This window comes from Ananas comosus, linkage group 1 (genome assembly GCF_001540865.1).
Source record: "Ananas comosus cultivar F153 linkage group 1, ASM154086v1, whole genome shotgun sequence".
NCBI classification, from domain to species: Eukaryota; Viridiplantae; Streptophyta; class Magnoliopsida; order Poales; family Bromeliaceae; genus Ananas; species Ananas comosus.
The window spans coordinates 4,874,799-4,887,459 of record NC_033621.1 but is presented as its reverse complement, the minus strand read 5'-3'; the positions used below and the strand labels follow the sequence as shown (position 1 = coordinate 4,887,459).

General features: G+C 34.5%; 1 protein-coding gene across 2 annotated transcripts in view; it reads right to left on the bottom strand.

Moving 5' to 3' along the window:
* Window positions 1-12,661, bottom strand: part of LOC109708815 (phosphatidylinositol 4-kinase alpha 1) — a 69,258-nt gene that overhangs the window by 51,493 nt on the left and 5,104 nt on the right. The window contains exons 7-15 of one of the 2 annotated variants that reach the window (XM_020230653.1): window positions 11,359-11,665; window positions 8,441-8,609; window positions 7,814-8,028; window positions 6,700-6,858; window positions 6,445-6,627; window positions 4,623-5,126; window positions 3,827-4,186; window positions 2,837-3,051; window positions 1,579-1,759 (exon numbers count right to left, since the gene is read on the bottom strand). In XM_020230653.1, coding sequence (XP_020086242.1) covers window positions 1,579-1,759; window positions 2,837-3,051; window positions 3,827-4,186; window positions 4,623-5,126; window positions 6,445-6,627; window positions 6,700-6,858; window positions 7,814-8,028; window positions 8,441-8,609; window positions 11,359-11,665 — 2,293 coding nt within the window. The remainder of the gene's footprint in view (window positions 1-1,578; window positions 1,760-2,836; window positions 3,052-3,826; window positions 4,187-4,622; window positions 5,127-6,444; window positions 6,628-6,699; window positions 6,859-7,813; window positions 8,029-8,440; window positions 8,610-11,358; window positions 11,666-12,661) is intronic. The other variant, XM_020230660.1, reaches the window with a different exon arrangement.

The window sequence follows — 12,661 nt, the reverse complement described above, 5'->3', positions numbered from 1 at the left end:
GATAAGGCATTAAAATTTCGATCAAAGATATTGATCTTACTGTAAATAGTATAAAGAATTTTATCATAATCATCTGCATGAATACTTCTACAATACTAACACCGTTAAACTTGTCAAGCGTTATAGCTATATACCATAAAAATCTGTTGATTTGAACCCTTTCGATCGTAAGAAAAATGATACGAAAATCACAAAAATTATTTTCTTAGATAGTTTCATGATACGCAACTCAAGTCTAACGAGCCGACGTTGATATGCAAAGCTCTAGTCATCGAAAACGGCCTTAGGACACGAGACCTCCGTGCTCCTAAAATAAGCACACAAGACCTACCCGTCTTCTGAGTAGGTCTGTGCGCTATTAGAGCACGAGTCTCCGTGAATCCTAACCGTTTCGATAGATAGAGCTTCCGAATCAAAACGATCGCTCCGTAACTTGAATCTAGCTATATGAACTATTCAGAAAATAATTTTGCGTTTTAGATTCATTTACCTAGTATTCGATAAGGATCAAAATCAACCAGTTGAAAATAAAAATTCGCACATAAAGCATGAGTAACAACTAAAATTTTCGATCAAGAGAATATTATCTTGTTATAGATAGAATAAAGAATCTAAAAAAATCAAATTTCATCTGATTGAATATTCTACACCGTTAAACTTGTAAGCAAAACGCATATATCAACCTAAAAATTATGATTAATCCTTTCGATACTAAGTAAAATGATACAAAAACTGCCTAAAAATATTTCTAAAGATAGTCAAAATACACAAGATCTAAGTCTAACGCAGCCGACGTCAATTCGAAAGACCCATCATCGAAAACGCTTAAGGAGTCAACGGAGGCCTCCCGTCTCCCATAGCACACAATCCTACTATATATATATAATATATATATAAATATATATATAATATATAGAGTTGAGCATACTATGGCTATCGAAAGCAACGAGCTTCCGTGCTTCCAGCTCGTTATTCGATGTTCGCGACTTTCTAAAAAAAAGCGAATCATCGATCAGGCTCCGTTAACTTTGATCTAGATATTTGAATACCATAGAAAATAAATTTTATGAATTAGATATCATTTGCTAGTGAACTGAAGGGGCTCAAAATCACGCTGAAATAAAAATTTACAAAAACTGGTAAAATATGACATTTAAAATTTTAAACAAAGATATTTGTATCGTTTTATATAGTATAAAGAATTTTCTATCAAAATTTCACGTGATTTGGATATTTCTACACCGTTAAACTTGCAAACGGCTCACTACGGCCATTGAAATTTGTTGATTTTGAGCCCATTCGATCACTAGGCAAATGATATCGAAAAATAATAAAATTTATTTTCTAGGTACTCCAAATACTCTAGATCAAGTTTAACGAAGACGATCGACGATTCGAAAGTCGCAACATCGAAAACGAGCTGGAAGCACGGAAGGCTCCGTGCTTTCGATAGCATAGTAGCCTCACTCTATATATATATATATATATATATATATATATATTAGGGCACTAAACAACATAATACCAGGAAACATGTACAAGAAAACAAAGTAAAAGTGTAAATCAAATTATGTATACCATGTTACTCAATTCACTTTCACGTCCTCGTGCCTTTAATGATGAATCAGCAGAACCATCGAGTCGATCGTTCAAAAGATAATGGACAAATATTGAAATAGATTGAGCCTCACTCAGTGCGAAGCTCTTGCTATTTGTTTCGTACCAATCGGGCGCATACGCAAACCATCCCAAAGCAGCACTGAAACATAAGAAAATACAACTCAGCTCCACTCAAGCTTGGCCTTTATTCCACACTAGGTGGGGTTCAGCTCAATGAATCGATAATAGAAAATATACGATAAAAGTACACGATAAAAAGATCGAAGCATAATTTTCTTACCAAAATGAATTGTATGGTGATAAGGGAAGATAACACAACCACAGAAATTGGAATGGAACAGCTAGAGGTTACACCAAAGCAACTAAAGACAACTGAGGAAGCATAATTTTGTTACCAAAATGAATTGTATAGTGATACGGGACACACAATCATAGAAGTTGGAATGAAAGAGCTAGAGGTTATACCAAAGCAACTAAAGACAACTGAGGTGCTGAATTGAACTGAATAATCGTGAACAAAAAGAGAGAAAGAACAAAAGCATAAGGGCACAATTCCAACCCAACTCCTTTCTGTCCAATTTACTGTGTTTGAGGAGTTTAAGATAACCGGTTACTAATAGATGCTATCTTCAATTAAATGTTATCTTCAATGTCTTATCTAAATCAGATCCCAGCTAACGAATAGATTTCATGTTCTTATTGAGCATACATCCTTGCTTACTGCTAATCATTGTTAACCTCAACTAGATCCGGCTACCAACTAGAACTAATTATACTCAAGTAGATCTGGTTTCTAATAGGAAAAGCTCATTGCAGTCTATGGAAAATGTAAGAGGATGTGACATTTAGAGATCTGGCATATGAGCTCAAATTTCATTAGTAAAGATGATAATCCCAGGCTCCCGTATAACCTTGACTACTTTTCAAGGTTATACAAATTTGCAGAGTCATGAATCTACATAGTTATGTAAATCAACTCTTAGACAAGACCTAGATGGCTTCTCCATATATTGTTTTTTCAATGCACCAACTATATAAAAACTGAGTGCGCGAACCAAGCAGAAAATAATGTCCTAAAAAAGCCAATTTACCAAGATAATCATGTTCCAAGTTTCCAACAACTATTATAAGTCTGTAAAGTTAAAGGTAAACATCAACCACATTTAACTGAAGAATACTCAACAAGAAATGTAGTAGGACATGCAGTTATCATTACCGGTATACCCTGTCCTCCAACAACTGAAGCCCCAATTTACATTTCTGCAAATTACTCTGGTATTGGCATGAACAGAACTTCAACCCGAGGAGCATTGCAGTGAAAAATGTACCAGCAGCAGCAGGATGGCGAGAGAAATGCCGGGGGGACTTCATCGTTCCTTGCAGCATCCGACCAAGAAGTAAAAGTTGCTCAATGCTGTCGTGTCGAACAACCTGCCAACAAAGAAAAAGAAAAAGGTATCGAGAAGAACATAACAGATCTAATCATGAACATGTAGTATTTTGTAGTATATAGATACTGAGGAAAGAAGGGCAACAATAGTAAGAGTTGCAAAAGGCATTTTAATAGAAAAGCTGGCCTTCTCTGAGCTGCAGCAGCAAAGTAGTTTACAAACAAAATCCCTAAAGCCTTCACTGTAACACAAAATTAAAATCAGATTATGAGAAATAAAACAGAAGCTTCAATTTAAAGCTTCTACTTCTACTGCAGCAAGAAACAAAAAGGGAATTTTAATTAAAGAAAAATGTTAGTGCTTTTTCGAACAGCTTTACTCAAAACAACTCCTCTGCAAAAGCTCCTGCCTGCCAAAGAGGGCTATATTGTGATGGTAGGTTAAATTCAACCAAGACTCAGAATCTGGGGCACTAAGGAATTAACGGTTGACTAATGACAACTCCAGAGAAAACACTATACATAACTTCTAATAAAGTATCAACTGTCAAACCATAAATTTCTTTTGGTAGCCAGGTAAGAGTACAACTACATTTTCCTACGAAAATGCTAAACCAACAGTTACTCCTTAAATTATTTTGTGCAAGAAGTCATATAATGCTAGGCTCATAAATTGTCTGTGGTTCAAATACCTTATCAAATGACATTTTATCCTATAGAGTACCCATTTTGATAAGATATACGAAGGATAGAGAAGAAAGAAGAATTTAGCACAAATAGACAGAGAAGATAATAAACTACTAGCTTTTTCCTAACCTCAAAACGGTCGATAAAAAAACCAAGCCAAAGTCTATGGGCAATTAATCCTTCCACAGGGTCCTTTTCAGGGGGCATCTCAGGCTCACCAGGAACAAGATGGGGCCTCAATTTCGCAGCTGGACCCGCAAACCTCATATCAGATGCAAATAAACCACGTTTTGTATCTATTGTCCACAACCAGGCATCTACAAGCTCCGCAAGGACAAGCGAGCCTAATGAAGGTGCTGCAGAGACAAGCCATGTCCAGATAAATATCCCGGTCTCCATTGCATCTGGGGTCGAGATATACGCAGGACACCAACAAAGAAGCCGTAAGAGCTGAGCAAACCCTTCCAGATTTAATTTTGAGTCAGAATCCTGAAAAATGTTGCCAGCTTTCCATCAACATAATAATAAAGTGGAAGAAAAGAACAATCTGCTAAATATGTACCCTGCAAAATTTTCTTGTCCATATCACTAGGAAATCTGAATGTTCATCAATATGCCCTTCGAAAACTTAATTTCTTGCATATACATGCCCTTGAACTTCTAATAATGGCCCCTCTTAAGAAACTTTTCTTCTACAAAAACAACTTGCTCCCAAAAACTGGATAACTCATTCAAGATTAGGGCATTTTGTAAAAAACTGCACTTTCAGGGGTATATATGAAAAAAGATTATACAAAGATACAGAAGTGATGCTTTGGTAGGTATACAGATGTATGCACACGTGCACACACTGACAAAACACCCTCTGAAAAAGAGAGAGCACAAAAGAAAGTTTCAAACACCTATCTAGAAATGAAATGCATACCATGTGTGAGAGAAGTAACGCAGTAGCCTGAGAACAAGTTTCCCGAAACAAGGATTTATCTACCAGTAAACCTTTCTCTGCAGTACCAACGAATTGTTGAAGAAGATGAACAAATTTCATAAGAAGAACCATATTAAATGACTCCTTCTCAGTATTCGTCTGTTGAGGACCAAAACCAAATGCTGAACTCAAAGGCAAAATGCCCATCTGGAAACCCCCAATACTATTATAGAGCCTTCTCATACCAGCAATCTCCCCAGCATGGTTGCATTTTACAGTTGCACTCACCACCGCAGTTGAGAGTACTTCGAGAATGAAACCTTCTGAGACCTCTTTCTTTGCTCCCGATGCTGCTGTAGCAGAATCTATGACTGCAGGGATGTTAGCAGTCCTAATACCAGTCCAATCATTCTTGCCACTAGAAATACGTATCTCAGATAAGAGGGAAACCACATCCGATGCATGTTGTGTTCTTTGCAAAGCATTTGCCTTGCAAAGATTTTCCTGATATAGGGAAAACCAATAAATAGAGAACATTGGAGAGTAGTAGATATCACAATAAGTCGATAAATGACAATATGACCATACAATTAGAAGTCGACATGTCTTAGCTCACCCGATCATCAATCAAATTAGAAGCCTAATACAATATCATCTTGAACATTTGACCACAGTAAAGTGAGACAGACTGTTACGATATATTTTATCTATATTAGGATACTGTGTATTATTGCCTTCTATAGAGTAGTATTATTGCCTTCTATAGAGTAGGATTATATAGTATGTAATCCTAGTTATACTCTTACTATAGTAGTCATTGTTCCTATAGTAAGACAATCTCTTGTACTATATATATATTCGTTAAGACAACTCAAGAGGGTATGCTCTTTTGCCCTTCTTACATGGCGAAGCACATTGAACTTGACCATCAGTTCTTGCGGGAAAAAGTTCAGTCTGGTGATTTGGCCTTAATTCATATCCCTTCTGACAAGCAACTTGCCAACATTTTCACCAAGCCCCTGTCACCCTCTTGGTTTTCAATATTGCGGCTCAATCTTCGCATCCGACCACCGGATGCTTAGCTTGCGGGGAGGATGTTACGATATATTTTTTGTATATTGGGATACTGTGTATTATTGCCTTCTATAGAGTAGTATTATTGTCTTCTATAGAGTAGGATTATATAGTATGTAATCCTAGTTATACTCTTACTATAGTAATCATTGTTACTATAGTAGGACAATCTCTTGTACTATATATATTCGTTAATACAACTCAAGAGGGTATGCTCTTTTGCCCTTCTTACACAGACTAATAATGCTGTAAACTTACAGTGACAAGCATGTCCACACATGAACAGAAATTGGATATCTTCTTCCCTAAATCATTAATGTTGCAAGCTAGCCTTATTCTAAATATATTGATTATATATCCCAATTTGTAATGTACAGATGTATGCAGGTACAAACACACACAGTTTTCTATACAACACTATGGGTAGTGATTAGTCTATATAGGTATTGAAATTATGCTCATCATCATATATGTTACTTCACTATGTTTATTTGGTAATTGTGAAAAATGTTCACTTACAGATATGAAGATATACATTCAATTTTTTGTATAGCGCCGTAGGTGGTGATTTGATCAAGACAAAGCGCATTTGAATAGCTCAAATTTATACTCCTTTAAATCTAACAGTATCTAATGAAATATCACAGCTTTCACAGTTAACCAATGCAGTTTCACTATGGATAGAGTTTCAATGTAATCAGCTCAGTCGACCTTGAATTAATAAACCTTTTGTGATAGAGGAAATTACCTGTAGAAGCCCTTGGGTAGTGCACGGAGCGTATGAAAGTGCATTAGTTATCCATTCCCGAGCAATCTTTTGATACAAAGAACGGATAGTAGCAACCCAGGCAGGATCATTAACATGATTAGAAGGTAGTTCATTATGAACTGAAATTAGAAGCAAATCCAAGCACGATGAGTTCCACAAGACCTGCAGATAAACTAAAATTACTGTTCTCCAGTAGGACTAAAAGCAATATATTTATACACACACAAAACTAACCTGTGGAAACCTTTCCTTCAGCTGAGTTAATAAGTTGACAGTAATATCACGAACATGTTCGTCCTTTTGGGACATGTTCTTTATGAGGAAGCATGCATGAGCAGACAGAACTGATTCCCTTACATCCGCCTCTTGTCCTATATCAGATACTCTATCCTCCTGGAGATTCAATCAGTTCCATATCAATCAGTTCCTCCTAAAACATGCAGTAATCAGCAATGACGATTATTTTATACAAGTAACCCCATAACTCCTATTGAACAGATCACAGAAAACTATCATGTGAAATGTGAACGAGAAATTGCAAAATAATAAGAGGAAAACGAGAAGATTATCTTAGGGACTATTTATCCGCAGCTGAAGCTTATGCAGAAGTTCTGTTTCAGGAGAGTTGATCAAAAAACACTACTAGTTTTTTCAATAAAATCATCTACAGCTTCTCATTACAGCAAAAGCAGAAGGTATAAGTTGGAGTATTCTAATTTTGGAGCCCAAAAGCTCATTTTAGCTTATCATCAGCAGCAAGGCGCCATACTATCTGCTAGCTAAACACATGTTTTGCAGAACCTTCTTCTTTCCGGCATACATAAGATGTTCCAATAGCGAAGCCAAACAGTGCAATCAAACAAACTGAAATTGAAGCTTGCCATGCCTCAATACTTAATGTGAGAGAACTTTAGCACATAGAGAGTCATGTAATTAAATCATTATAATTGATCAAGACTTGCATGTTTAATCCACTACTGGGTTAAAGTTTTTCAACTATGGGCAGGCATCCAGCTAAGTCGACTTCGCTACGCATTCAAGAAACTCAACCAGCAGTAAACTATGAGACAATGCCATACTCTAAGCAATGCACCTACCTACTACAAATAAAGGTAGTGTACTGCCCTATCTTATACACTAAGCAATGAATTTCTATGTAGTATTGTATAGGATAAACAAAAAAAATGCATATTCTCCTCTTGATAATTGACACCTGAATGTGAGGATCACTGATGCCCATCAACTAAAATCACCAAATAAATGGAATTATGTAAATTTTAAAGGCAAATCATTTGCTAGTGGAAGTTAACTGATAACAAAGATTTAAAGGGAAAAGATAAAAAAGTACCAGCCACGCCACCGCTGTTTCGAAAGCCCTATAAACAATTGCAGTCAAACATTGAAACACTGCAGGCACCAAGTTCGGTGTGAGAAGGTATTCGAACACACAACTGAATGCACTTCTTGATTTATTGGAAGGGGCTGTAGAAACAATGCCACCATTACAACTAAAACGTATTATCTCCAAAAAGGCAACTGCAAGGAGGTATGTAGCCTTAACACCTGCCCACGATAGGAAAAGAGAGAACACATAAGCACCATAACAAGCATTTAGCTTCACCTTGTTTTAAAAAGAAAAGGGATCCGGAGTCCTGCTTAGCCTGGCTTTAGTAGCCAGGCATCTGGCAAACTTAAAATTTAAAGCTTCAACTATCGCGGAAAGCAGAATTCACTTCCGTGCCCAAAAGGCAGCACCTCCAATTTGGAGCTTCTGGTTCGGCAGCAGCAGGAAGCTGTCTGAGGGGTTCTACCGAACGAAGCCATCAGAGCTTCTTCAAACAGCTTCACGCAACTAGCACTTCCAAGATGCTTCAACTAGGAAATATGAGTCTTTAATCATAATGAAGGTCTTTGATAGCCAAAACGGCCAGAAAAGGCAAAATAGAAACTGTCAACAAAAAGAATTCAGTTGAACCTGAAATTGTACCCATTGCCGCTACCTCAACTCGACCACCTAAAGCAGCAGAGAGAGCAGCTCTTTGCGCGACAGCGGCCTTCTCATTGCCACTACCTTGACGACTACCAGGGTTGTGGAGAGCATTCAGTTCTAACTCATCTTCAAGCCATTTTACTGAGCTGACAACCTGTAAGAAGGACATTAATAACCGAAAGCAGAACTTCTCAAAATCACATAAAGTAGAAATTCTTAGGTTTGCTAAATCAAAAAAAAATTGGATGCTAATTTCATCCCAAAAACAGCGAATAACAAAAAAGTAAGCAGAATATATGTAAGCAATTTAGTGGTCTGAAGAAATCAGGGTTAAATGTACAAGCAGCATATATAGCAAACAAAGAGGTTTGCTGAGGTATCATGTTGGCATTCACAAGTAATAAAAGGGTTATTTCTCACCTTTTTAACAGCTACTCAAACACCCACCCTGACATGCATGAACATATTGAATATGTAAAAAAGCATATCAATCTTCTATCTATCTATACATACATTAATTGGCAAAAACATCACATCAGGGAAAATGGCCCCTCTGTGTGCCATGTCCCTATTTAAGGCATGAGCCAATGGTAGCATGCCATGTGTCCAAAAGGAATGTTGGACACACCCGGTGCACCTTAAATCAAGTCTAAAATATGGCTAAAAGATAAATTTTCGTGGTACAATAATTTATTTAATATTTTGTATTACATATATTATATCATATGTTATTTTGCAATACTAATCATCGGATATTCCACTAATCATCTAATATACTGCACGGTGTATGGAGCATTAGTGTGCACTAGTTGCAACAAAGATTTTTTTCTCTCTCACATTACTTAGCAATTCCGTTCACATCAAGGAAAACGGCCCTGAGTGAGCCATGTCGCTATTTAAGGCATGAGCCAACGGTAGTATACAATGTGTCCAAAAGAAATGTTGGACACGCCCAGTGTACCGTAAACCAACTCTAAAATATACATTAAAGATACAATAATTTATTTAAATATTTTATATTATATATATTAAATCGTATGTTATATTGCAATACTAATCATCTAATATACTGTACGGTGTATGGAGCATTAGTGTACACAAGGTGCAACACAAATTTTTCCTCTCCCTCTTGGAATTATGAATGCACCCTATTTAGCTTTCTCCCCACCAGGTGTATATGTGTAAATACACCACATACTTAAAATCCGTTAATAAAGATTTAAAAATCTAATTCTTGAACATAATTTAAATCATTAGACTTTATAGATCAGATGTATTAAATTGAATTTTGAGATTATAATATTAGTCATTTAATATAAGTTGCGGTGTATGAAGTGTTAATATGTACTAGATACATGTAATAATTTCTTCTTTCTCTAAATCAATTTTAACAAAACAAAGGCACCCTCATCTATTTGGCAATTTGAAATAAGTCTTCCGACTTTAACTTTTTAGTTCAAAATTTTATTTATAAAATAGCTACCAAAAATATTAGATTTGATTGAATTTTGAAATAAAGTAATTAGAATAATTTAACTCTACAAATACTGAAAGATAATGAAATATTAATAAAGAAAAGGTTAACGTTGAGGGAGTTATTTCAAAATGACCTATGGTTGAGGGTACAATATATTTAATTCTTATGAAATTAAAGTTTTATTATGATAAATGTAATCTAATTATGTTTTTTAAAAAAAGTTATGTATAAAAATATTTAATAATTAATTAAAAATTATCAGTTAGGCTTCAAATATTTTATAATTAATAATATCAAAAAAAAATTTAATAAGAAAAAAGTGTACAAGTTTATAATTTTTTATATGTATTAGAAGGAAAAGAAATTAAACGTAAAATTTATTGAATGTTTATATATATAAAGGCCCGTCTTAACTATAGTGTAGTAAACTATTATCATAATTTGAAGTGCTATTTATTTGTTTTGTTCTGTTTATTCAAATAGCTATAAAAAAGAAAAGACGTATAACGAAGTGTTAGCTATTGTAAAATTTTATTAAATGGTTAAACATGTAGAGACCCATCTTAGTTATACTGTAATAATCTATCATCATTTTAAGTGCTAAACTTTTTAGCAATTAACTATAATAAGATCTCCCCGCGGCATCATGCCGGGTCCCTTAACTAGTTTAGAGTAATTGGGTGCACTCAGTGCACCAGATCAATTCATCCGCTGCCTAATGATACGCCTTCCATCTCATCTCACACTTTCTATCCAATGATCCAAAAGAAAATAATTTTAAACGAGGAAGCTGTAAGAAGAGATGGACAGTGGATCACTAGACGTGCACAGCTGACATGGGGCAACCAATGCTGGTAAAAATTCAAAATATGTTTACAAAGAAGTTGAAGACGTTGACCATAAGTGCGAGCAAATAGGCCTGCTGTAAAGAAAGGACACCATGTCGAAAGGGTGATTTTTCAATCACAAGAAGGCAAAACCATGAATCTTACGAATCACTAAAAACTAGACCATATCTCCAGATAAAATGTACGAAAGCCCTCGCACCATCATGATATAGTGACTTGGCCTCATTAACTATTCACTTAAATCTTTAGTCCCTGGGCTTTCACATATATTGCACTTCCATTCCTAACCATTATACTGACATAGTGACATCCGTTAATTTTTGCTATTAAATGACTTTTTTAAACTTATTTACCTGAAATAATAATGTCATTTTAATGGCGAAAGGGTGAAACAGTTATTTTACAAGAAAATTTATATTCCTTTAATGTCAATTATGGAATTGCAATGTATGAAAAAAATTAGCCACTAAAGTGTTAAACGAAACGTATAAGGACCAAATTGCAATATTCTGAGATTGCATGGACTATTTATATAGTCTACCCTACATTTCCACTAAGCAGCCTTAGAATTTACTTACCAAGGGTGGAGTTCCTTGTGCAATCCGTTGCACCGCTACAGCCCACTGACTGTTCCACATGTATGGCCCAACCACAGCTTGAAGAGCAATAGCACTAATGCTTCCTACGCTATTTAATGAAGTGGAAACAAATTTTGAAGGCATCTGATTTTGTTGAATAGGAGGAGCTAACCCAAATAAAACAATATAGAACCAGAGGTTGCGAAACAATTTCAAGACCGAAGGTTCAACATTTGAAGAAGGATCGAAATCAGAGCATATTTCAGCAACCGCAGGGAGCAATGGGCCCATGAAATCAGCACCACTCCTATGAAAATCGATACATCGGGTTAAGCACATTAAAACTAAAAATATTTAAAATAGAATATGCAAAGAGAAAGTAAAACTAGAAGAGACAAGTGAGCCGACGCGCTAAACGCCATTTTCTTTGCATCACAAAGGCATCCGAGAAATATTAAGTTGGACGGCAAGATGACATGAAACAGTAAGTTGTTTGTTATATATTTGGACCAGAACTAACTAGGATAGCATAGCTTTCCAAGCTGCATGTCAAGAAGTAGAGATGGAATTAGATGAATCTATTCAATCAGTTTAGCCAATTAGGAGATTCCTTTATATAGACACCCAAGGGATAAGTTTTTCCATCAGTTTAGATCACAAAGAGTAAGGGGGTGTTTGGCCTAGCTTTTAAAAGAGCTTTTGGGCTGAAAAGTGATTTTCGGCTCAATAGAGCGTTTGGCAACTTATTTTTAAAATCTTATTCTGCTTTTTAGAATTAGAAAACTAATTTTGAAGGCCCCAGAATCAGAAGCAGAAAAAAGCTGCTTCTTGAAATCTAATTCTGATTTTGGATTTAAACTTCAAATTTTTATTTTTATTTTAATTTCAATATTTAAATTTAATTTAAATTTTAAATTTTAAAATTTTAATTTTAAATTTTAAATTTTTAAATTTAAAATTTTAAAAATTTAAATTTAAATTTTAAAATTCTCAAATTTAAATATTTTAAATACTTAATATTTATATTTTATATTCATAATTATTTATATTTTATACATTTAAATTTTAAATTTCAAATTTTTTAAATTTAGATTTTAAATTTTAAATTTAAATTCTAAATTTAAAGTTTGAAATTTAATTTTAATTTATATTTTTATATATTAAAATTTTATATTTTAAAATTCATAATTATAATATTTTAATTATATTTATATTTTAAATTTTAAATTTCATAATTAATTTAAAATTTAAAATTTTAAATTTAGATTTTAAATTATTTTTTAATTAAAATATCAAATTTTAA